Below are 24,768 nucleotides of genomic sequence, written 5' to 3' on the forward strand. Positions count from 1 at the left end.
AAACAGAACAACAAAACCTGAAGACTTTATTTTCATTTAGTCTGCCGATTGCACTCAGTTGCTTTGGTCATGTCCGACTTCCTACAACCCAATGACCATAGCCCACCAGACTCCTCTGTCCATGAGGATTCTCCAGGCAAGAATACTGGAATGGTTGCCATGCCCTCCTCCAGGGGATCTTCCTGACCTGGGGATTGAACCTCCATCTCTTATGTCTCCTGCACTGCAAGCGGGTTCCTACACTGGGAAGCCCAGTGTACAGACTGCTTGATTTTAAATATAATGTTATATTTATAGAAGCTTATGTTTATGAATCCTATTTTAACTTATATGATAAACATTGCTACAATAATATCCACTCAATTATTCCACTCTTCCCTTGTCCCACATTACTGACATCATAATTCATATACATTTTTCTTTCTGTTTCTTTGGCAGGTCACCATTATTGCAGATGATAATTGCAGATTTTTATGCTGGTCAAGAGAAAGATTAACGTACTTTCTGGAATCAGAGCCTTTTCTGTATGAAATATTTAGGTATCTAATAGGAAAAGACATTACAAACAAGCTCTACTCATTGAATGATCCCACCTTAAACGATAAAGTACGTATTTTTCTGAGTCCTTTTACTTTGTTAAATATGTAGAGTGAGGTATCCCTCCTTTATGCAGTGTATAGGTTCCTGAATCTTCATTAACTAATCATGAATTAGTTCTTTGTTAAATGAAGTGGGGATGCTTATAATTGAGAGACCCTTCGGGGGATCATTTCTCAAGAGTAAGAAAATACCATGTAATTATTATATTTCCCATGACCTAGTGAGGTGTCTGCGCATGTCAGACACCTCATGTGTAGTGAGGATGTGCTGTCCTCTTCATAATATGTCTTTCAAGGAATCTAAAGAAGACGGAGGACTAAGGGCGATGTGTGTAGGCCAGGGGAGGCAGGGCAGACTGATAAATACTGATCAATCCCAGCAAGCAGGCGGTTGGCATTTTAACCCCGTGTCTTCCAGTCTTGCACATCCTACTGATCAGGTCCTTTTCCAGAAAACCCATAAGTGACAAGAGAGGTATAGGATGGAAGCCTGTGGCCATTCAGTTAGGCATTTCAGAGCTGTATGGATCTTCAACAATTTGATCTTCATTTCCCCATGTTTGATGAGAAAGAAATTTAAATGAGTACAGAAGAGAACTTGCAAAACATTGTTTCCATAAGTATTGTTCCCCAGGGACTATGAGTATGGGTGTGTGCACTCTGCAAGTTATCTTGTCTAGGCTGTTATCAAATTAGGTTGGTGCTTAGCATTTTTCAGATTAATAAGTAGTCCAGTGAGTATATTAAATTTTTATAATGTATTTGCAGTAATAGCTTATAATAAAAAATTATAGCTACTATTTATTTGGGACTATGTACCAACAGTTCTTTATTTCAAGGAAAAGTAAATGCTACTTACAGGAAAGCTATGATATAAGTCCCGTAGCACTCAGAAATCTTAAAACTTTGCTTTACAGAAGATCAAAAAGTTGGACCACCAGCTCAGCCTTTGCACTCAGTTGTCCATGCTAGAAATGAGGAACAGTATAGTCAGCTCCAGCGAAGACGAAGAAGGCTTACACCAGTTTCTTCGGGGCACCTCCAGCGTATCCTCTCTTCGTAAGTTATCCCCACCCTGGGATTCTGATGGATGTTGCTAGAAAAGGACAAATGACAACTTTGATCAGGAAAGTAACTTTTCAAGTTGAAATTATTTGACAACCTAAAGGTAACAATAAAAATAATCACTTTTTCTAGCTTTTTTTCTCTATTGCCCATCAGTTAAAATCTAACTCTAGAACTCCTATTTCCATTTCAGAAGTTGTCCACTTGTTTTGCCATATACTTTTCTCAAACTATTGAGTGGAATAGTATGAAACAGTCCATATGGCTTTCTGGGCATGGTCTTCTTGTTTTCATGATTTTTGTGGAAACTACACCCAGTGTTTAAAATGGTGGGAAGCAACAGCTGGAGGTTATACTGCCAGCTGGTTATCTCAATGTGACCACCTAGAGTTAACAGGTGATCAGTTAACAGAACTTTCCCGAAGATGAAGGAGGCCTCTCAGCTCCACTGTGAGTCCCCTCATTCACCAAAAGGCAAGTTTTTCCAGATTCTGCTATAGCTTAGATTGCTTTAACACATTTTAAATAGCACTAATGACACAGATGTTGAGGTTAATAAGATGAAACAGAATTATTTCAAGAGATGCTTAATGTTAATACTTAAAATTATTTTATAATAAGAATTATTCCAATAATGGCAGTGTAAGAATGTTGAACCAATTCATGGGAAATAGCAGACAGGCAGATTCTCTCAGTGCATGAACTAAAAACCATTCATCTTTGCAATCATATGTAAAACCAAAGTAACTTTAAGAACATCCAGATACACATCAGATACACATTCAACAATCCTAAACAGGTATGTAAATGGTCTTGTAACTTTGGATGCTTTAGAGAAAATGGATTAAGGATTTTAAGTATTGCACAGTATTGCTGGAATTGACAAGGCCATGTAATTGGTGTAAGTGTCAAAGCAAAGACTAGGCACAGAAGTGCATTATGGGCCTAAAGGAGATTTCAGAAATAATACAGATGAGAACCTGGAAATGGCTATATTTTATTCCAAAGTAACTTTTTGAAAGTACAACTGAGGTTGACCAAACTCTGAATCTACTAGCATGTCAGATGTATTACTGCCTTATTGAAACATTTTGGTGATCATTAATAAGCATTTTCCAATGGACCCATCTTAATTACTTGTACAGTGATTTCTAAGAAAGGCCAGCAGAAGGGGAATTACACTGAAATATTGTATGTGATTATTCTTCCTGTAGAATGGCCTTTTTTGTAGTTTTTATAGTTCTACAGTATTGCTGAGGAAGCCCTGAGAACAAGCAGTATATGGGACAGCCATTCATTTTCTTAAAATCAGCTTGGTTTTTCTGTAGTATTTTATTGTATAATCTAAAGCTTTTGGACATTTTGAAAGTGAAAGTGTTCATTGCTCATTCATGTCTGACTCTTTGTGACCCTATGGACTGTAGCCCACCAGGCTCCTCTGGCCATGGGGATTCTCCAGGCAAGAATACTGGACTGGGTTGCCATTTCCTTATCCAAGGGATCTTCCCAATCCAGGGATCAAACCTGGTTTTTCTGCATTGCAGGCAAATTCTTTACCGTCTGAGCCACCAGGGAAGTCCTTTGGACATTTTAACATTTTAGAAAAGAAAACATTCTCTAGGGTATGTTGTTTAAACAGAATGAGAACAGTTTTTCAAGATTAACATCTGTACTATACTTGCCTCCAGAAGCCTAGATTTCTGGGTATCTTGTGGATAGATCACACATCTTGTGCATACAGACCGGGGTCCTTGCTCTAATAATTATTAGTTGTATGACTTGGAATAAATTGCATGATCTTTCTAATCTGACATGAGCTGTCATATCAGATTGTCAGGGCACAATTCCTGGTCTGTTTCCTTCCCTCTTCCTTATAGTGAATTGTGAGTTTAATCCAAATGGCTGTTTCCTGCATGGGTAATTGAAACGTCCATGTCTGAAGAGGCTGGCAGTCCTGGGGGACAGGGTGCAGCTTTCCTTCTCAGTTCCCTTGTTCAGTTGCACTTTGCTGTACTGAAAATGTGTACAGCCTGCTTATGTTGTTTATTTAATTATTAAATATATATTTTAGCCTCAGGTTTATTATACAAGCTCTTACACTTATGATGTAAATGCATAGAGCCACATATATGCATAGTTTTGAGTGTGTGTGTGTGTGTGTGAACTGCACAGCAGATGGACCTTCATCCCTGCTTCCTTTTAACAGTCCTCATTCTGAGTTTCTCAGTTTCACCTCTGCAGCTTAATGGAAGACATTAGTATTTGAGCACAACACTGATATTAATTATGAATTATTCATCCTACCATGTGATTCATTAAAAATTGGTTAGTTCTTACTTTTTCTTAGATTTTGTCCCAGAACTACGGAAGGCTGTTTTTGTTTTTCTTTTGCCCAACCCATCAATAGGGCATCAACTTATCCAATTTACATTCCTTGTAAAACAGAGAATACAAAACCAATCCCTTAGGACTGTCAGGCTGAAATAACAAAATTCAGCACACTTTGAGCATGTGAGGTCCCCAAAACAAATGCCTAAGCTCTGATTATTCTGGATTTTTGATGTACACATGGGGGCAGCCAGGGCAGCTGGACTCAGCAAAAGTAAGTAACAGCTTCATGAATGCTAGTGGAAAGAAGGGAACACACATTTATTGACAATAGCAATTACTATTTTTTCAGGTACTCTCTAAACATAATCACAGTTAATTTCACTGCAGTCTGCATGGAAGAGAGGTATCTTAGCTCTCACTAGACGACACAGTGCTAACAGATAGTTCCCCCAACCTCTGGCTACGATAGAGGCTGCTTTCTTTCTTTGTCACGTGCACACAGGTGCTGCTGGGTCCTCCTTACTCTGGACACTGAAGGAGCAGCTGCTGTTTGGGTCACTGCCACTCGTGACTGAGGGAAGACAGTGATGGCAGAATCACAACACAGCTCTTAAAGCTGTTTAATTCTTTTTTGCTCTCCTGTTGCTTCATTTGCTTGAGTTCCATGTTTGGAAGTGTGATTGTGAGACAGGACGTCCAGGATGTGTGAGGAGGATTTAATGCCCTTATATAGGTATAAGCTTTCTTCTCTCTGCTCCTGGACCAAGGTGCTCATCGAGGTGCCTTGTCATCTCTATCTTCCCCTCCTTACAGGTTTAGCTCCCTACACGTAGTATATAAAACACGCATGCAGACTGACTGTCCTTGGCAATTCCATCATGATAAGTGGTGCTGAGCACAGGCATTGTCATGGCAACAGGTGGACATACAATGTTTCTTTGCAAGTTGAGAACTTTATTTTAGTTAATTGGAGTTAAATAACCTATTGTTTGTTTTTTAAAAATGCTGAGTCAGTGTAGGTGATCCAGCCTGTTAGACTCATCTTTGAAAGATTTTGCTAATTTAAACCATGTTTTTCAGAAATTATAATTAAAATTTCTTTAACAGACTATGGAATAGTTAAGAGATATTTCTTCCTGACCAAAAAAGCCTTTTCAAGTATTTTGTTGTTGTTGTTAATGTCAAGAAGGAGCTCTGGACAGTCTACTAATTTCATATGACCTAGGGAAAAGTGAAAGTGAAAATCACTCAGTCGTATCCGACTCTTTGGGACCCCATGGACTGTAGTCCATGGAATTCTCCAGGCCAGAATACTGGACTGGATAGCCTTTCCCTTCTCCAGGGGATCTTCCCAACCCAGGGGTCAAACCCAGGTCTCCTCATTGCAGGTGTATTCTTTACCATCTGAGCCACCAGGGAAGCCCGACCTAGGGGTACAGATCTGTGCTAAGCTGAGTTCATTTGCATCTGGTTAGTATTCTTGTCTGCTAAGACTAGGCAGCTTATCTGACATAATAAAATTTCCCTCAGCTCTCTTATATATTTCTTTACCTGGAAATATACAAAAAACCAATTCCATCTTCTGAGTTTCATGAAATAATCTTTTCAATCCAATTTGTATTTCATTTCCCCTGTGAACAACTGTAGGCTTACAAACAGGATTATAGGGAAGGTGGAAAGGCAGCAGGGACCCGGAGATGAGCCTAAGAACTGTTCTCGGACCCACCAGAAGGGCTAGTGAAAAGCAGTGCCCCCACTTCGTAGATGAGCAGAATGCAGCTTAGGGAGGTTAAATAACCTGCTCAGGGCCGCTCGCCAGCCCTGAAACTAAGAAGTACTGAATTGGTTCCAAGGTCTTGCTTTGCCTCTGACCTTACAAATACCCGTGCATGAGTGTAAACTTGTTTGGGAATATTCAGCCCCTGTTGCAGCCACTGACATATCCTGACCACTGTCATACATGTTCTCATTTCATCTTCACTTACCTTCACAAGGTAAGTGTTGTATTTCCCCCTTTTCATGGCAAGGAATATGCCATTCATCTCCTCTGGGACCTTAGCGCACAAGCTCCTCCTGGCTGCGGGACCGTCTCCAGGGCCCCGGCCCTCACCAGTTCTTTAAACGGCCTCTCTCCTCACCCAGCATGTTCTCATCTGTGAAATGACTGTAAAAGAATTTTATTGGGCTGTGTACTTTCAGTCTTTTAATAAAATAAAATTAAAATTATCAAGTTAATATACAGTTATCAAATAATAAAAATTTTTTTTTCAATGAAAAGAACTGACCCCTTCCCACCTAACCAGTCTTTAAGAGCAATCATATTGGAACAATTTTTGTCCAAAATGCTAAATAGTGTGCTGTTATTTATTGATTTATCCTCCTAACCTTTATCTTCTAACCTAACTTAGCTCACTTTTAACTTCCCTTCACGCTTCTGCTCGGTATAAAATATGACTAGTTTTTATCCCTTTATTGTTTACATTTATAACATTAAATAATACATATAAACCTCTATTCCTTTTTCTCTTTGAAAAGAAAGAAAGAAAGAAAGAAAGTCGCTCAGTCATGTCCGACTCTTTGCGACCCCATGGACTGGGGCCTACCTACCAGGCTCTTCCATCCATGGGATTTTCCAGGCAAGAGTACTGGAGTGGGTTGCCATTTCCTTCTCCAGGGGATCTTCCCGACCAAGGGATTGAACCCGGGTCTCCCTCATTGTAGGCAGACACTTTACCATCTGAGCCACCCGGGAAGTCCTTTCTCTCTGAAGCACTTCTAAGGTGAGGACATTAGCTTCCCTACAGTTACTTATTCTTTCCCCTTCTACCTTCAAACTCCTGTCTCTTCTTTAACTTTTCAACAATCAAGGCTGAGAACATATTTCTATTCCTTCTTTTTTCTTATTTATTTTTTAATTGGAGGAAAACTGCTTTACAACATTGTGTTGGTTTCTGCCATACAACAATGCAAATTAGTCAACATTTTATACATATATATATATCTCCTCCCTCTTGAGCTTCCCTCTTAGCCCATCCCACCCCTCTGTGTTATCACAGAGCACCAGGCCAGGCTCCCTGTGTTATATAGCAACTTCTCAACATGTTTTACACATGGTAGTGTATATATATATCAATGCTTTTCAATTCATCCCACCCCCTTTCCTGCACTGGGTCCAAAAGTCCATTCTCTATGTCTGCATCTCCATTCCTCCCCTGCAAATAGGTTCATCAGTACCATTTTTCTAGATTCCATATAAATATGCATTAATACACAATATTTGTTTTTCTGACTTACTTCACTCTGTGTAACAGGCTCTAGGTTCATCCAACTCACTACAACTGACTCCAGTTCGTTCCTTTTTATGGCTGAGTTATATTCCACTGTATGTATGTACCACGATTTCTTTATCCATTCATCTGTCATTGGACATCTAGGTTGCTTTTATGTCCTGGCTCATTGGAAAAGACTCTGATGCTGGGAGGGATTGGGGGCAAGAGGAGAAGGGGACGACAGAGGATGAGATGGCTGGATGGCATCGTTGACTCGATGGACCCGAGTCTCAGTGAACTCCAGGAGTTGGTGTTGGACAGGGAGGCCTGGCGTGCTGCGATTCATGGGGTCGCAAAGAGTTGGACACGACTGAGCGACTGATCTGATCTGATCTGATTGTAAATAGTGCTGCAGCAAATGTTGAGGTGGGTACTTGTGTCTTTTTGAATTGTGGTTTCTCAGGGTATATGCCCAGTAGCTGGACTGCTCCATCATATGGTAGTTTTATTCCTAGTTTTTTTAAGGAATCTCCATAATGTTCTCCCTAGTGGCTGTATCAATTTACATTCTCACCAAAAGTGCAATGGGTTCCCTTTTCTCCACACCCTCTCCAGCATATAATGTTGTAGACTTTTTGATTATGGCCATTCTGATTGGTGTGAGATGATACCTCTTTGTAGTTTTGATTTGCATTTCTTTGATAATGAGCGATATTGAACATCTTTTCGTGTGTTTATTGGCCATCTGTTGTCTTAATTGGAGAAATGTCAGTTTAGATCTTCTGCCCATTTTTTGATTGGGCTGTTTTTCTGATGTTGAGCTACATGAGCTGCTTACATATTTTGGGAGATTAATCCTTTGTCAGTTGCTTCCTTTGCAATTATTTTCTCCCATTCTGAGTGCTGTCTTTTCATCTTGTTTATAGTTTCCTTTGCTGCACAGAAGTTTTTATGTTTTTTTAATTGGATGAAAATTGCTTCACAATGTTGTGTTGGTTTCTGCTGAATTGTTTTTTAATGTGGTAAAATACATGTAACACACAAATTACCCATCTTATCCATTTTTTAAATGTACACTTCAGTTTCAGTTCAGTCGCTCAGTCGTGTCTGACTCTTTGTGACCTCATGAATCGCAGCACGCCAGGCCTCCCTGTCCATCACCAACTCCCGGAGTTTACCCAAACTCATGTCCATCGAGTCGGTGATGCCATCCAGCCATCTCATCCTCTGTCGTCCCCTTCTCCTCCTGCCCCTAATCCCTCCCAGCATCAGGTTTTTTTCCAATGAGTCAGCTCTTTGCATGAGGCGGCCAAAGAATTGGAGTTTCAGCTTCAGCATCAGTCCTTCCAGTGAACACCCAGGACTGATCTCCTTTAGGATGGACTGGCTGGATCTCCTTGCAGTCCAAGGGACTCTCAAGAGTCTTCTCCAACACCACAGTTCAAAAGCATCAATTCTTCGGCGCTCAGCTTTCTTTACAGACTAACTCTGACATCCATACATGACCACTGGAAAAACCATAGCCTTGACTAGATGGACCTTTGTTGGCAAAATAATGTCTCTGCTTTTGAATATGCTATCTAGGTTGGTCATAACTTTCCTTCCAAGGAGTAAGCGTCTTTTAATTTCATGGCTACACTCACCATCTGCAGTGATTTTGGAGCCCCCAAAAATAAAGTCTGACACTGTTTCCCCATCTATTTGCCATGAAGTGATGGGACCAGATGCCATGATCTTAGTTTTCTGAATGTTGAGCTTTAAGCCAACTTTTTCACTCTCCTCTTTTACTTTCATTAAGAGGCTTTTTAGTTCCTCTTCACTTTCTGCCATAAGGGTAGTGTCATCTGCATATCTGAGGTTATTGATGTTTTTCCTGGCAATCTTGATTCCAGCTTGTGCTTCTTCCAGCCCAGCATTTCTCATGATGTACTTTGCATAGAACTTAAATAAGCAGGGTGACGATATACAGCCTTGGCGTACTCCTTTTCCTATTTGGAACCAGTCTGTTGTTCCATGTCCAGTTCTAACTGTTGCTTCCTGAACTGCATACAGATTTCTCAAGAGGCAGATCATGTGGTCTGGTATTCCCATCTCTTTCAGAATTTTCCACAGTTTATTGTGATCCACACAAAGGCTTTGGCATAGTCAATAAAGCAGAAGTAGATGTTTTTATGGAACTCTCCTACTTTTTCGATGATCCAGCAGATGTTGGCAATTTGATCTCTGGTTCCTCTGCCTTTTCTAAAACCAGCTTGAACATCTGGAAGTTCATGGTTTAAAAGGTATTAAATATGATTATTCTCTCTGCCAATTGTAGTTAGGTCTTCCTTGCTTCATCCATGGCTTATTTTATAAAGTTTAAAGCAAATGAATAATATTGACATTATGCTTTATTCAGAATAGTGGGCTGTGACTACATTGCTTTCTTTGGGTTCCAATGTCATCATGATTCTTGATCTGTTCAAAGGAGGCTGTTTCTGATAAGTTCAAATGGATTCTCCTTTTGTAAAAACACAAATAATGCCACAGTAGTTTACTTCCTGCCATGCCTCTCCTTTTTTCCTTTAAAGTTTTTTTTATGCCTAGCTGTCAGGACCATCCTATTCACCAGATCCCCAATATCTGCTAGTGGCTTTTTGCTTTGGGTGAATCATTTCATTTCTTCTTTAAGTCTGAGTAGTTATTTGATATTTGAGCCATGCCTTTTCCTACTGCTTTTTGTTTTCATGGGTATCTCTAGTGGCCTCTCTTTTTCCTTATCCTTACCTTTTTGGTCTCACATCCTTATTCTCCCCGGCCATCAGTTCCATGTCCCCTTTGTCTCAGACCTTCCTCATGAAGCCTCTTACCCTCCTACCTCACCCCAAACTGGTGATTCTCTGGCTCTGCTACACAGCTGTCATCCTTGAACTGCCTTTCCTGTTCCCTTGAGCTTATCCACCAGCTCTGCAACCCTAAAGCTTTCTCTTTAGTGCAGGAGAGGACTCAGGCTATTCCTTGACTACTCACACCTGTTGCCCGGCCTCTCAGGGCCCCGACCACCCATCTGAGAAGCCAGGAATTGATCTGAGAATCTCCTCTTGAGAGCCACTAGCCTCCTAATCCTCCCCATTTGCCATAATTTGTATAATTCTTTGCTGAGTCCCTCAGTGGTGCTGAGTCCCTTTAAGGAAATTAGGTCTAAAGGCATACCTACTCTTCAGTATTATTGTTCAGAAAACTTCCATCCAAACTCAGTTTCTACAATCTGAAATAATCTTATGACCTCAATGAAAAACACATTTTTTAAATTTAACAAAGTCTTATACATAAGGCAAAGGCATAAAGGGGATGATAATCCTTTTCTAGCAAAAAAGCCATTACATTTTTCCCCATCCTCATACATCAAAAAATGTATAATCTAATTAAAATTCTAAACCCCTGTAAGGTTTTTAATTACTTGTTAAAGCAGTCGGCCAGATGGTTAAACATAATAAAAGAACACTTTGAAAGGAATGAAGAAAATGTCATCAAAGTTAACAAAGGAAAGGGGAAAAACATCTTACCACAATTATACTGGAGAGTTTATAAAAGTGTCATTCCTTGTTAAAATTTCTGAAGCAGAGAGAGAAGTCACTTGACAAACTTCATATCATGGTCCTTTGCTTACTTAAAGATCAAACTTGAGGTCACTTACTCATTCTCTGGAACAAGTGTGACCTTCACTCTGGATTTAATAAGAACAACTATGTCTGTTTACTTTCTCCTGCAAGGAGAAGCCCTCAGGCCCTCATGTAATCAGAAGCACACCAAAATAGAAATAAGCTCAATAAGGATAGAGTTCTGTCAAAGGGCATTTCTCCTACCTAATTTTTTAGCACTTATAGGAGAGTTTGGACGGATGGTTATGTAAGATCCCCTGGGTCTGTGTATAAGAAGGCTTCCTGTGTTTAATTCGGGACTTTAAGGTACAAGGCCTGGCAGGGCAGCCTGAGCCCATCCTCCGTGGAGGCGCCTGGCTGGTTTGCCTCTGCCGGCAACAACCCTCAAGAACGCAAAGCGCTTCTTCATTGCCAGCTCCTTTTCTTTTCAGCAAGGTTCACGCACAAGCTGCTAAGCAGGTGTGCTGAGAAGAGACCCTGCTTCCTGGATCCAAAGCCGCCTGTGGGTGTCCTGCTGTGGTCTGGCATGAGTAGAGGTGTCCACTGTTTGGTTCCTCTAAGTCTGTCTTCTGCATTTGCTCAGAGCCCATGTTTTTTAATCTTACTCTCTTACATCCTAAGCAGGATGGCTACCTGGTGCTCCCATTCTCTTTCCCACCTAACACACCGAATTGGCACACAGCTGAGTCAGTTCTGCTCTGCTGTGTGTGTTCTCCAGGCCTTGCTATCTATGGAAGCAAGTATATGTCTTCTTGACAGAATTTTTTTTTTTTTTTTGCTAAGCAAAAGTAATTCTTGATGTAGCTGTTTAACAAGTTCACACCTGATAAGTCTGGATTGAAGTTCAGTCTGAGACATTTGTTTTATTTACTTTTAGAATAAATTGTGTTAATTGGCAGCCAGGGGCAATTGGATGATATTGATAACTAAAAGCCAAAAATAATGCTAGTTATCGCTTCTTGATTATAATAAATATCAAAGATACAGTTAACCACTTCTGTGTCTCAACTGTAGAACTGGCTTTAAAAGAAGGATAAAAATCAGTTTCCTAGAAAATTTATGGAGATGGAATTATGTGCCCCTCTAGAATTTGGAATAAATGAAAAGTGAAGCATTATACAGAGGTCATGAACCTCATCGTCATGTCCTTGAGAGGCAAAAGTAATTTGAAAATGCACTTAGCTAAAGATTAGCTCAATTTCTCCCTCTGTTCTCTCCTCATGCTCTCACACTTAGGGAAGATATTGGGCCTTCTGGGCAAACTTCTGATGATGCATCAGTGCACAAGGTTAGTGAAAAACTGGGCAAGCTTGCAGAAAGAATTTTTATTAACACTCAATTTTTGAAATATAACTAGTCCCTTGAAGCAGGATATTCTTTTGTTGTTGTTGTTCACACTCCAAATTGGGTTTTCATTAGTGGCCAAAAATGATTTCTGGCAGCATGGTGATGGCCTCTGAGTCTTTCCACTGAACCAGTGGTTCTCCTACAGAGGGCAGAGACCACCAGGTCAGGGTCAGTGAACTCCTTCTCCAGGAAGCTCCTGGCTGTGACTGTGGCCGATTCCCAGGTAGGGCCAGATGACTGTCATACTTGGCTCTTAGTGGTACAGAAGCCAGGCCACCTGAGGCTGAGACAAAGAGTGGGCTCTCTCTGAGACTCCGATTCCTCTCGGGGGTCAGACAGCCTGCTGGCGCTGGCGGCTTCTGGCAGCTGTAAGTCAGGCTTCATTCCGGTCACTTTCCAGTGCATCCGTCTGCTCGATGGAGAAAACAGCAACAGGCGCAGTGGTGGGAACTGGGATGAGGGGACTTGTGGGCTCTAATGCACCATACAGCCTGAATTTAGTCTTCTCCGTGTGGAAAAAAAAAATCTTTAGCTGTCAATCTTGCTGGGCTGTCAGCGTCTCCTGCTTTGCCCTGACCAGTTCTGTTTCTCAGTGGTTCCCTCTCTGGTGGGAACGGGGTTCATCCACATTATCTCCCAGCTATTTATTCTTTTTTCTTAGGTGTCCAGGTTGTCTCTGCTTTAGCCTCTGAGTATAAAGTAGAAATACTGATATGGATGCCATGAGGATGAATTGCTCTTCTATTGTACAATGGAGTTTCTGAGAAGACAGAGGCAGAAACTAGGTTTGGTTTGATTTCCCTAACATTTAACCTAGCCTCTTGCACAAGGTAGTCTCTTGGGGATTGTCTAGGCCGACTGGATGAAAACTCTGTAGCAGGTGACAGCACCGATGCACCTCGCTGATGCTGACTCGGACGGACGGTACTCCTGCCTGGGCTGTAAGCACTGTCGAATCATCAGTGATACGAGTGATTTCCCTCAAGGCGTGTAGTACAGAAGGCAGTGATAACAATCACTTTTTGCAGTGAGGTATTACTGTAAACAGACCTGCATGCTTTGAGGGCCACTGGTGGTGGCCCACTGGCAGGACTTGGACTTGACCCATCAGAGTTCAGTGTGTGGTTGTGTGGTTTCCCCACGTCCTCAGGGAAGGCCCCATGCAGAGTTTTGGAGCGGGATTTTTCTCATGTACTAAGTAGTTATCAAGGACCTAGCTACATGTGGGTACTTCAGAGAGGCTGCCTGAGAGAAAAGGCTGTGATGACAGCCCACAAGATGCCTGTTTTCTAGTAAGGGAGGGATGCAAGTACTTGTCTTGTGGTGGAAAACAGAATCTCCCCAGAGAAGGAATTAGGGAAGACTACAAATGAAGGAGGTAGGGCTTGAGGCTCACCTTGCGGAGTGGAGAGGAATTTGGTGGGGAGAGTGGAGAAACCAGTTCACGAGGAGAGAAAAGCAAGAGAAGAGGAGGAAAACACTGGGCTGGATTTGGGACATTGCAAGTTGGCCAGGAGGGAGGGGGGCCCCTGGATGTCACCCCAGGACTGGAAGTTAACTCTTGCTTTACTTTTTAATGTTACATCCTAAGACTACAGTTCTTCCTTTCTCAGGCAAATAGAGTGGGAACAGAATAAATTCTTTCTCAGAATAGTGGTAAACAATCTGCCTGCCAATGCAGGAGACAAAAGAGATGTGGGTTCAGTCCCTGGGGTGGGAAGATCCCCTGGAGTAGGGCATAGCAACCCACTCCAGCATTCTTGACTGAGCACGCATCAATGAAAAAAAAAAATGCTTCCCGTCGTATCAGTAAACAAGATATTGCCGTTGTCAAGTCATCTCATGACAGCCACCCTGATGGTGAGCCCCGAGGGAACTCAAGATTCAAACAGGATGCCTGACACATAGCAGTTACCACTGGAGCCACCCTGATCACACACCCTGAGGAGACTCAGGATGAAAAAGCACAGGACACTGGCCCCAGACAGCTGAGGTGCACGGCAAAGGAGTGATTTCAGTCAGTGCAAACTCTTGCATCTTCTCATACATAGAAAAGTGCTAAATTACTTGAGATGTCTGGTTTTCTTTAATTAACAGTAACCTTTTGATATTCTGACTACCTGGTCTTTGTTACAAAAAATCCTGTATATCCAGGCCCCTCCCTTCCCTCCTGGGACCAGTCTCTCAGATATCTGAGAGACTATGTCCTGGGCTTAAGTCCTCAGTTTTGTCTGCCAAATAAAACATAGTTCTCAACTTTTAATTGTGCATTTTTTTTTTCAGTTGACAATAGAGAAGCTAAAAGTTCTTCCAGAGTTTCTCTACGTCATTTCTAGTTATATTGGTTCCTCTCTTCATTCTCTCTCAACAGAAAAAGGCAGTGATTGGTGAGGTAGCTAAAGGGGCAGATAACATTTTGGCCCCAACGTGGATAACTATCTCAGATTGCTATAGAACCTGTAGTTCCATGCCTTTGGTTGGATAGTTCTATACGTTTAGTTCTCTAGTTTGATAGATGGGCTTAAAATCTACAGACCAGTTCTCCCCACTTGCCCAGCCAAAACGCAATGGGCATGTTCGTGTTATGTGTATCGTAGGTCTTCGTACGTCTGGATGCTCTGCATAATTGATTTGGCATGATGCTCGTAGGCATGCCATTTTGCTTGTTCTCAGGGTTTATCTGATTGCAGATACTCAGCCTAAGTTAATATTTCATGAGATTCAATCATAACTTGAGGCTACAAATATGATGGAAGTCATGGCTATTGTTTTTCTTAAAAAAAATAATAGACAATTTTGCTGCACTCTTACACTGAGCAACACAAAATGCTACTTGAGCACAAGTCTCATTTCCTTTATTTGCTATTCCTATGAGCGATGATGAATTTTAACAAGTTTTCTAATGATTTAGGCCATTGCTCTCCTAAGGCCATATTATTAAGTCATTTTACTGACTTATATTTACAAAGGGATTATGATATCCTAGGCACAGATATAAGAATTTAATAAGTTTGAGTCATGTAATCCTCTTAACAACCATATGAAATACATGCCATTATTATGACTTTTATTTTACAGATAGAGAAATTGGGGCACAGAGAAGTGAAGTAACCTGCCCAAGGTCACACAGATAGGTTACATTGCCATTTGAATAATTCACATGCAAATTCCAGGTTATGTTTGGTATGTCTGCTGTAACCTGTGTGAAAAAGGATAAAAAGAATATGTCTGAGAGATTCTCCCATGCTGTGCTCAAGGCAGAATTGTGTTCCTAGACTGTTTTAATAGAAGCTGATTTTCTACCAGTTACATCAGTAGTTGTCTCCCTGCAAACTCAGTATTTTAACTAACTGCAAATGTTGAAAAGAGAACAATTTCCATTTATATATGACAAACACACTAGCTCTGCCAAAGTCCAGCTCCGCACTGTATAATTATGATCTTTTATGTTGAAAGATGTAGCTGTGGATCATGGCATCTTCCAAGATGGCAATGACTATATAGTTAAAATAAATGACAGTTACTGTATATAACTTTTTGTATATACTTTTTGCTTCCCCTTGTACCCCTGAAAAAAACTCAGCCATAAAAAAAGAATGAAATGTTGCTATTTGCAACAGCATGAGTAGACTTGGAAGGTATTATGCTAAAGTGAAATAAGTCACACAGAGAAAGACAAATTCTGTATGATATCACTTCTGTGTGGAATCTAAAAAAAAATACAGTGAACTAGTAAATATAACAAAAAAGAGACAGACTTATAGAAAGCAAACTAGTGGTTACTAGTGGGGAGAGGGAAGGGGAGGGACAATAGAGAGGTAGGGAATGAAGAGGTACAAACTGCTATGTATAAATAAGTTACAAAGATATATTGTATACCACAGGAATCTAGCTAATATTTTATAATAACTATAAGTGGAATATAACCTTTAAAATTGTAAATCACTATATTGTATACTTGCAACTTATAGTATTGTACATCGACTATACTTCAATAAAATTAACAAAAAAAATTTTAATGTTTATGTAATGGTGTTATATGAATTTCTAACTGGAAAACAGTGATAAATGTTATATACGCCAAAGAGACTTAAGTGAAATAATTTATATGTAAACGAATCCTTTCTTTGATGGTATTGATGTGCTAACAATGGTGACTGATTCTGAAGCTGTCAATGGAAGGAACAGAGTCCCCAGAAGTCATTTTCCCAAGTATCTTTATCCTGTTCTCAAAATTCGATCTAAAATAAGCAATGTACACTTTTTATCCAAGTTGGAATATATATATATCTTGAAAAAAAATGACAGCAACATTTTATATGTGCCAAGCACATTCCATGATTATTTTGTTTAATCCCCTGAACAACCCCATGAGGCAGGTCCTGTGAATGTCTCCTTTCCACAAAGGTGGAAACAGGCCTAGAGAGGTTTAGTAATGGAGGACAGGTCACACAGCCAGGAAGCTGCACAGCAGGGATCTGAACCTTGGAAGGGTTTCCTGAGCCTCTGTCTTGGCCACTGGCTCTGCACCCTCACCCCTGTGCGTAGAGTACACAGCTGCCTCTGGCTAGGGATTAAGAGCTGATCCTGATAAATTTCTTGTTGCCTTTTTGTGTCTTCATAAGATCCCACTACTGTTCTTTGCTGTAGAGCAAGTATTTGAAAAGTCAGATTTCTCCCATTGTTCCTCCTTCATCAACCTTACACTTAGCCTGAGTTCAGCATTTGCTGATATATTGATTGCTAACTGACCTCGCCCTGCTGGAGGGCAGAGCAAGAATATAGCACAAGCCTGGGTGGGGCTGAGGGAGACCCTCATAAAGTGGAGCCTGACACAGAATGTGGGAACTATACAGGAGGGAGTTTGTGTATGCTATAATAGTAGGCACCTTGAGAAGCCTATGCACTCATTTATAATAACTTCTACTCTTACTTTTAGACTGTTTTTTTCTTCCATCAAGCATGGTGTCCATTATAGTAGAAGCTCAATTAGCATTTGGTGAATGCATGAATGAATGAAGGACAGACAGAATGAATGGGTTATTTGGTTTCTTTGATATAAGGGCCTCTGCTGCTTTTCTGTGGAGAAGGCAATGGCACCCCACTCCAGTACTTTTGCCTGGAAAATCCCATGGACGGAGGAGCCTGGTAGGCTGCAGCCCATGGGGTCGCTAAGCGTTGGACACGACTGAGCGACTTCACTTTCACTTTTCACTTTCATGCATTGGAGAAGGAAATGGCAACCTTTCCTAGGAAGGTTCCTGGGATTGCCTATAGAATCCCAGGGATGGGGGAGCCTGGTGGGCTGCTGTCTATGGGGTTGCACAGAGTCGGACACAACAGAAGTGACTTAGCAGCAGCAGCTGCTTTTCTGGGTTATATTTGCTTCATCCAGCTCTTCCTTCCTGCGTGCTGGATTCTCCTCCTTGCCCCTCCTTCTCTCTCTCCCTCTCCCCTGTAAGTCCAGGGAGTGACTGGACAGTTGGTGGCAAGAAATATTCTTTTGGATGATGTTCCAGATGGTGGAGGTTCTATAGTTTCAGAGTAGAACCATTCCTTAGGGAAAGTAGGAGTTAAATCCACCTTCAAGGGACTAAAATTACCATCTATGATATTAATGTAGGAACGTGCATTCTGAGTCCTAAGCAGACTTTGGTGCAAAGCACTGGGAACTGCATATGTTTGAGAAGCTTATACCATCCAAGCACCTGAAGTGACATCCTCTCTACATCTGTTCTCATGGACTAACAACGGCTTCTTGACTTTGCTGCCTTGCAGAACATTGGTCTATAAGACATCTGGTCCATGCTAAGGTCCTTGATGTTTACAGGACCATGTAGTGCTGTCTAAAATGTCCAAAGACATTCAGTCCATGCCAAAAGGTCCCTAATATTTGGTCTTGCCCCAAATGATTTGGCGTACACAGCAATCAGAGAAGAAGTAAAAGGGACCCAAATTGGAAAAGAAGTAAAGCTGTGACTGTCTGCTGATAACATGATACTATACATAGAAAATCCTAAAGATGCTACCAGAAAACAATACTAGAGCTCATCAATGAATTTGGTTAAGTTGTAGGATACAAAATTAATACACAGAAATCTGTTGCATTTCTATACACTAAGAAAGATCAGAATGAGAAATTAAGAAAATAATCTCATTTACCATCACATCAAAAAGAATGAAATACCTAGGAATAAACCTACCTAAGAAGATGAAAGACCTGTACTCTGAAAACTATTAAGACACTAATGAAAGAAATTGAAGATAACATAAACAGATAGAAAGATATACTGTGTTCTTGGATTAGAAGAATCAATATTGTTAAAATGACTATACTACCCAAGGCAGTCTACAGATTCAATGCAATTCCCATCAAAATACCAATGGCATTTTTCACAGAATTAGAGAAAAGAATTTTATGGAAACATAACCCGAGAAGGCAAAGCAAATTTAAGAAAAATGGAGCTGAAGGAATCAGTCTCTCTGACTTCACACTATATTACAAAGCTACAGTAATTAGAACAGTGTTGTACTGGCGCACACACACACACACAAAACAGAAATATACATCAAGAGAAGAGGGTAGGAAACCCAGAAATAAACCCATTAATCTATGACAAAGGAGGCAAGACTATACAATGGAAAAGAGACCATTTCTTCAATAAGTCGTGCTGGGAAAACTAGACAGCTACAAGTAAAAGAATGAAATTAGAACATTCTCTAACATCATACATAAAATAAACTCCAAATGGATTAAAGACCTAAATTTAAGAATGAATACTATAAAACTCCCAGAGGAAAGCATAGGCAGGACACTCTTTGACACAAATCACAGCAATATATTTTTGAATCCATCTGCTCCAGAAAACAAAATAAACAACTGAGACCTAATTAAACTTAAAAGCTTTTGCACAGCAAAGGAAGCTATAAACAAAATGAAAATACAACCTAGAGAATGGGAGAAAATGTTTGCAAATGGTGCGACCAACAAGGGATTAATCTCTAAAACATATAAACAACTCATGCAGCTCAATATTAAATGAATAACTTTAAAAATAAGATTTCAACAGACACTTCTCCAAAGAAGACATACAGATGGCCAAAAGCCACGTGAAAATATGCTCAATATCACTAATTATTAGACAGATGAAATCAGAACTGTGAAGTATTATCTCACACCAGGCAGAAGGCCATGATCAAAAAGTCTACAAATTAATAAATGCCGGAAAGGGTGTGGAGAACAGGGAACCCTAATACACTGTTGGTGGGGATGTAAATTGGTGCAGTCACTATGGAAATCAGTATTTAGTTTCCTTAAACTGAAAACAGAGCTACCATATGATCCTTCAGTTTCACCTTTGGGCATATATCCAAAGAATACCATAATTCAAAAAGATACACGCACAATAGCCAAGATGAGGAAGCAATGAAATGTCCATTCCTCAAATGTCCATCAGAGGAATGGATAAAGAAGATGTGGCACATATATACAATAGAATATTACTAAGTCATACAAAAGAATGAATGAATGCCATTTGCCGGGCTTCCCAGGTGGCACTAGTGGTAAAGAGCCCACCTGCCAGTGCAGGAAACATAAGAGACGCGGGTTTAATCCCTGGGTCTGGAAGATCCCCTGGAAGAGGGCATGGCAACCCATCCCAGTATTCTTACCTGGAGAATCCCCATTGGCAGAGAAGCCTGGTGGGCTATAGCCCATAGGGTTGCAAAGAGTTAGACAAGACTGACGTGATTTAGCAAACACATGCATTAACATGGAGGGACCTAGAGATTATCATACTAAGTGAAGTAAACCAAATATCATATGATATCAGGTGTGAAATTAAAAAAAAAAGATATAAATGAACTTACTTACAAAGCAGAAACAGACTCACAGACTTTGAAAATAAACTTATGATTACCAAAGGGGAAAGGTGGAGGGAGGAGGGATAAAATAGTAGTTTGGGATTCACATATATACACTCAAGCTCAGTTGCTTCAGTCGTGTCCAGCTCTTTGCAACCCTTTGGACTGTAGCTCACCAGCTTCCTCTGTTTGTGGGACGTTTCAGGTGAGAATACTGGAGTGGGCTGCCACTTCCTATTCCAGGGGATCTTCCCAACTCAGGGATCAAACCCGCCTCTCCTGCATTTCAGGCAAATTTTTACTTGCTGAGCCAAAGAAACCTCTATATATACACACTGCTACGTATAAAATAATCAACAAGGACTACTGTATAGCACAGGGAACTTTACTCAATATTCTGTAATAACCTATATGGGAAAAGAATTTGAAATAGGGTAGATGTATGTATAACTGAATCACTTCACTGTACACCTGAAATATAGCATTGTAAATCAACTACACTCCAATATAAAATAAAAATTCAATTTATTGTTGATGTATGGCAGAAACCAACACAACACTGTGGAACAATTATCCCCCAATTAAAAATAAATAAAATTTTAAAAATTAAATAAAAATAAAAGAAAATGCAGTATTAGGGAAACTGCATTCCTGGTGCCAGCTATAGTCTCCCAGAGAGTTTTATTTTCCAGTTGGAGTTTTTCACTGATACATCATGCCAGTATCAGGGCAGGCTGTACATTAAGTGGTTTTCCTTTCTGTGTCTTTGACAGATGTACCATCCCCACACCAGCGAGCCTCGCCCAGGATGAAACCGATAGAAGAAGGGGTGGAAGATGACGACGACGTCTTTGAACCTGCACCTCCAAATACATTTAAAGTTCGTCAGTGGCCTTGATCCCAAGACAGGATTCAAGTTACCCAGAGGGAAACTGTCTTGGAGAGATCCTGAAAAATACCAGCACTTTTTCATGGCTTTTAGATTTTTTTTCTGCTTTCATACACCCAGCTTGGTAGAGTCGGAGGGCAGGAAAGTGAGGGAAATTCAAAAATGGGAAGGTTACCTTCATTTTTTACTGGTCAGCTTTCAGTTTCACTGAGCCTTCTGACTAAAATGTGTGCTATTTTTGAGAGAGACATTTTCACAGTGTTTTCTAGATATCATTTAAATTTTAAAAAATCTTAGTGCTTTGTCATTTCAAACCCCTTCACTTTATCTTTCCAAGCTGTTGTTCACTTTCATCAGAGAGTTTATTCTCTGCTGTAGCAATGGGGTTGTCCATTTGATTGAGGTGGAGGGAATGTTTTTAAAAAAAAAAGCAGGGAATCTCAGGCTTTGCTCAGTGGATTTTCTGGCTGGAAAATTTTAAAGAAAGATGTGGTGCGACTCATGTATATTTTTCTCAGGCCAGATACATCATTCTACTAGAATATCTCACATTTGTGGACACTGTATGGATAGGTTGATAATGGACAAAGCTCGTCAGACTTTACTCACATTACCCTGATATTACACTGTTTGGAAGTTGGGATGAACCCTAGACCTGGAAAGGTAACGGTGGGAGCAGTTCTGAGTGAGCTCAGGGTCACCCTTCTAAGGGTGTGATGTAGAGCCATCTCGCCCCATGCTCTGCTGTAGGAAGCACATTACAGCAGTCAAGCGGCCAAAGAAGTGTCACAGAATGATGAGGCTGACAGAGCCACTGCACTCTCTGGCTACTACTCTGACGTTCAGATGTTTCCTCCAGGGGCACAGATGGCTCCTTACTGTGTGTGTGTGAGATACCAGATGCCAGGGCTGCAAACGGAGACACAGCTGTGAGGCAGACAGTCCACCACAAGCTCTGCCGTAATCACCCAACCCAGACAGTGCTGTGAGGACCTTGATTCTAGATCTCTCTTTTCCACCAGTTGTGATTCCAGACATGGTGGTACTTGGGAAATTTGCGTAAGTCATCTAGCGGGTCAGTGTGACTGTGGCCCTTCACAGGCCACCCATTTGGGGGAAGTCCCCCTGAACAGCTGTGCTCCATCGTGCCCCTCTATCTTTATTTTGTGTACTCCAACTCTGAGTTAGTCCCATTATGTTAAATAACAAGAAAAGTTCATATGAAATTATTTTCAGGTGAGCTGAGCCAAAAGCATCTTTTGCCAAGAGGTGATTTCTATGAAAGAAGATTTAAAACTTAAGTACTCCAGGGTCACTTCATTTTCCTAAACTCATTTTTTAAAGCCAGTTATTTTAGTAATTTCAATTGAGTCAAATTTACATGCTTGATCACTCACTGAGAAAAATTCCACAGACTGGGTATCCAGCTAACACATCCATCAAATGTATAGCTTGTTAACCTCACCATAGAAAGGCTGATTTCACTTTCTGCTGTAGTGGTCTCTTCTGTTTGCTAAATTAAGATTTTATTTTGGGGAAATGAAACAAAGGTGAATGAATGACTTTACCTTGACTTTAAGACATAAGATATAGCAGGTTGAACTCTCTCAGTGCCTGAATCAAGTGTATGAAGTAATGATGTTAACACCACTTTAACTATTGAAGTGACGCTATGTGGGCCATTGAGTTTATACATGCATAGGACTAATTTATAAAATCGTTCAACAGAGTAATTAGATATTACATCCTTGTCTAAGTAGAAAGCAATTTTAGATTCTACAAAAGCCATATTTGTAATGTTATGTGAGTCCACAGAACCTTGAGATTTTCTTACCCTGACCCATTTTCAGACGCGTCTCACTTAATCAACCTTAGACAGCAGAGGGGAGCATTTCTAATGATCAACCTGGATGTGTTTAGAGGTTATTTTCTGTAGTGCTGGAAAAGCACACTGTTTAAAAGCACACTGCTAAAATTAGGTGATATGAAGTAATTTACTTTTTTAATGTGTTTGTGTGTGTCAGTGTCATCGATAATGAAGATTATAATCTCAAGATTAGGAATCTTCAAAGAGCCACTTATCTTGAATAGGAAACATAAAACTATCTGTAAATACATCCCTCTAAGGATGACAGTGAAGGAGCCAAAGCCATTGAGTAGTCCTCCCATTAGACTTGATAGCAATGAAGCAGATAAGAAAACATAAAAGATCTCCTATGGATGATTTTTATAGATTCATGGACACAAGTGTATCTTTGTATAACATGTAGATAAAAAACACATCTGTTGCCAAAGTGACCAATAAAATGCTTCCTGTGTTTTCTGGCCTTCACTTAGCTGTGTGACCAAGGTCCAGAAAATGGCCTACAAAAATTACTCTATTACCCCAAATCCACTATGTTGAAATGTAACATCAAGTTCCTTGTATGAAGCTGGAGCCAACATTTATACCAGAATGTGTGGCATTTATAATATTCTGCAAGCTCTCATAAATGTTGTATTTATAAAATAATAGCACAAGCCCTATGATGTTTATAGATTTAAATTAGTAATAATGGGTGCTATATAGTTATTTTTCAGTTACCTCCTTGGCCTCCTGGGATCTTTTCTGTGTCTCCCTATGGTTCACTTCACTTTAGTCATTTTGTAGCTTTGTGCTTTGCTGCCAACAGTGTGCTGTGCCCACCGGGAGACACCACCTTCGTCGCATCTGGTTCTCCTTCCACACACCTGAAGCTTTTCTGATTTTGTAACTTGGAGCTGCCGATTCTTGCTTCCCAGGTCCTATCGTGGCCTCAAAGGCAGAGTCACTTAGATGCTAGAAAAAATATTTAGTAGGGAAAGTTATGTAACTGTACACTTAGCTCTGCCCGTGGGGCACCCAGGTGACGACCTTGCCCTCTGGTGAGGATGTAATGCTAGTGTGCGTGGCACCCAGCCGAGCCCTTGGGCATGCTGGTTGGTCCAGACCCTGGGGTGCAGCTCCAAGGATTCACTGTTACTGTTTTTAAATCCATTTTCCTGGTCATTTGTAAAGCTGCTCTGCAGAAACCGTTGACTCTGCCATGTTTCCCCTCCCTTCCCTTTTTCCTAACCTGGTTTCACAACCTTTTTCTAATTATGCCCAACTAGAGTGATTAGAAATTCCCATCCACTTAATTCCAATTCTCCATGTGAAGGGATAGGACTGTGCGGGGAACTTAAGTTTGTTCCACACTCACGACACATCTCACTGACACTCTGATCATTACAGGACCCCCATGACATACTGTAGGGGAAGTTTAAGAAACCCACTTTAAGCACTATTTAGAGAGTTTACCAATATACCTACAACCTAGTTTTAAAGTACCTGAGAATTTTGTGAATGCTTTATAAAGACATAGTATTTATAGGAATTGCATTCTTTCTGCTTTTAGGTGCCATTTACATGGATATTATTTTACTTTATAATAAATTTACATTTTGTCTGAATAGAGCTTTATAGTTTAAAATATCTTCATATTTTGTCATTTGATCAAATAAACTTCTTACTTGGAATATGTACACTTTTTAAAATTTCATTTCTCTTATATGTAGCTGGTTTGCTCTAATGCCCAAAGGTTCAAGAACCTTCGGAGGTTATGGGAATTGCTCTGGTTTAGGCAATCTGAGCAGACATGCACAAGGCGTGCTCCTGGGTTAGCTCCACTTAGTTCCTAAGGCGGGCTATCTTGCTGCCTTTGGTCATGAAAAGGGTGGGCCACGAGGCAGTGGACAGTCCTGCC

General features: G+C 40.5%; 1 protein-coding gene across 3 annotated transcripts in view; it reads left to right on the forward strand.

Annotated features, from left to right (window-relative positions):
• Positions 1–24,547, forward strand: part of POPDC1 (popeye domain cAMP effector 1) — a 50,745-nt gene extending 26,198 nt beyond the window's left edge. For all 3 annotated transcript variants that reach the window (XM_070376540.1, XM_070376538.1, XM_070376539.1), the window contains 3 exons: positions 439–606; positions 1,517–1,658; positions 20,889–24,547. In XM_070376540.1, the coding sequence (XP_070232641.1) occupies positions 439–606; positions 1,517–1,658; positions 20,889–21,013 (435 nt within the window). In that variant the 3' untranslated portion in view covers positions 21,014–24,547. The remainder of the gene's footprint in view (positions 1–438; positions 607–1,516; positions 1,659–20,888) is intronic.
• The last annotated feature ends 221 nt before the right edge of the window (positions 24,548–24,768 follow it).

Source organism: Bos mutus, chromosome 9 (genome assembly GCF_027580195.1).
Source record: "Bos mutus isolate GX-2022 chromosome 9, NWIPB_WYAK_1.1, whole genome shotgun sequence".
In the NCBI taxonomy this organism is placed as follows: domain Eukaryota; kingdom Metazoa; phylum Chordata; class Mammalia; order Artiodactyla; family Bovidae; genus Bos; species Bos mutus.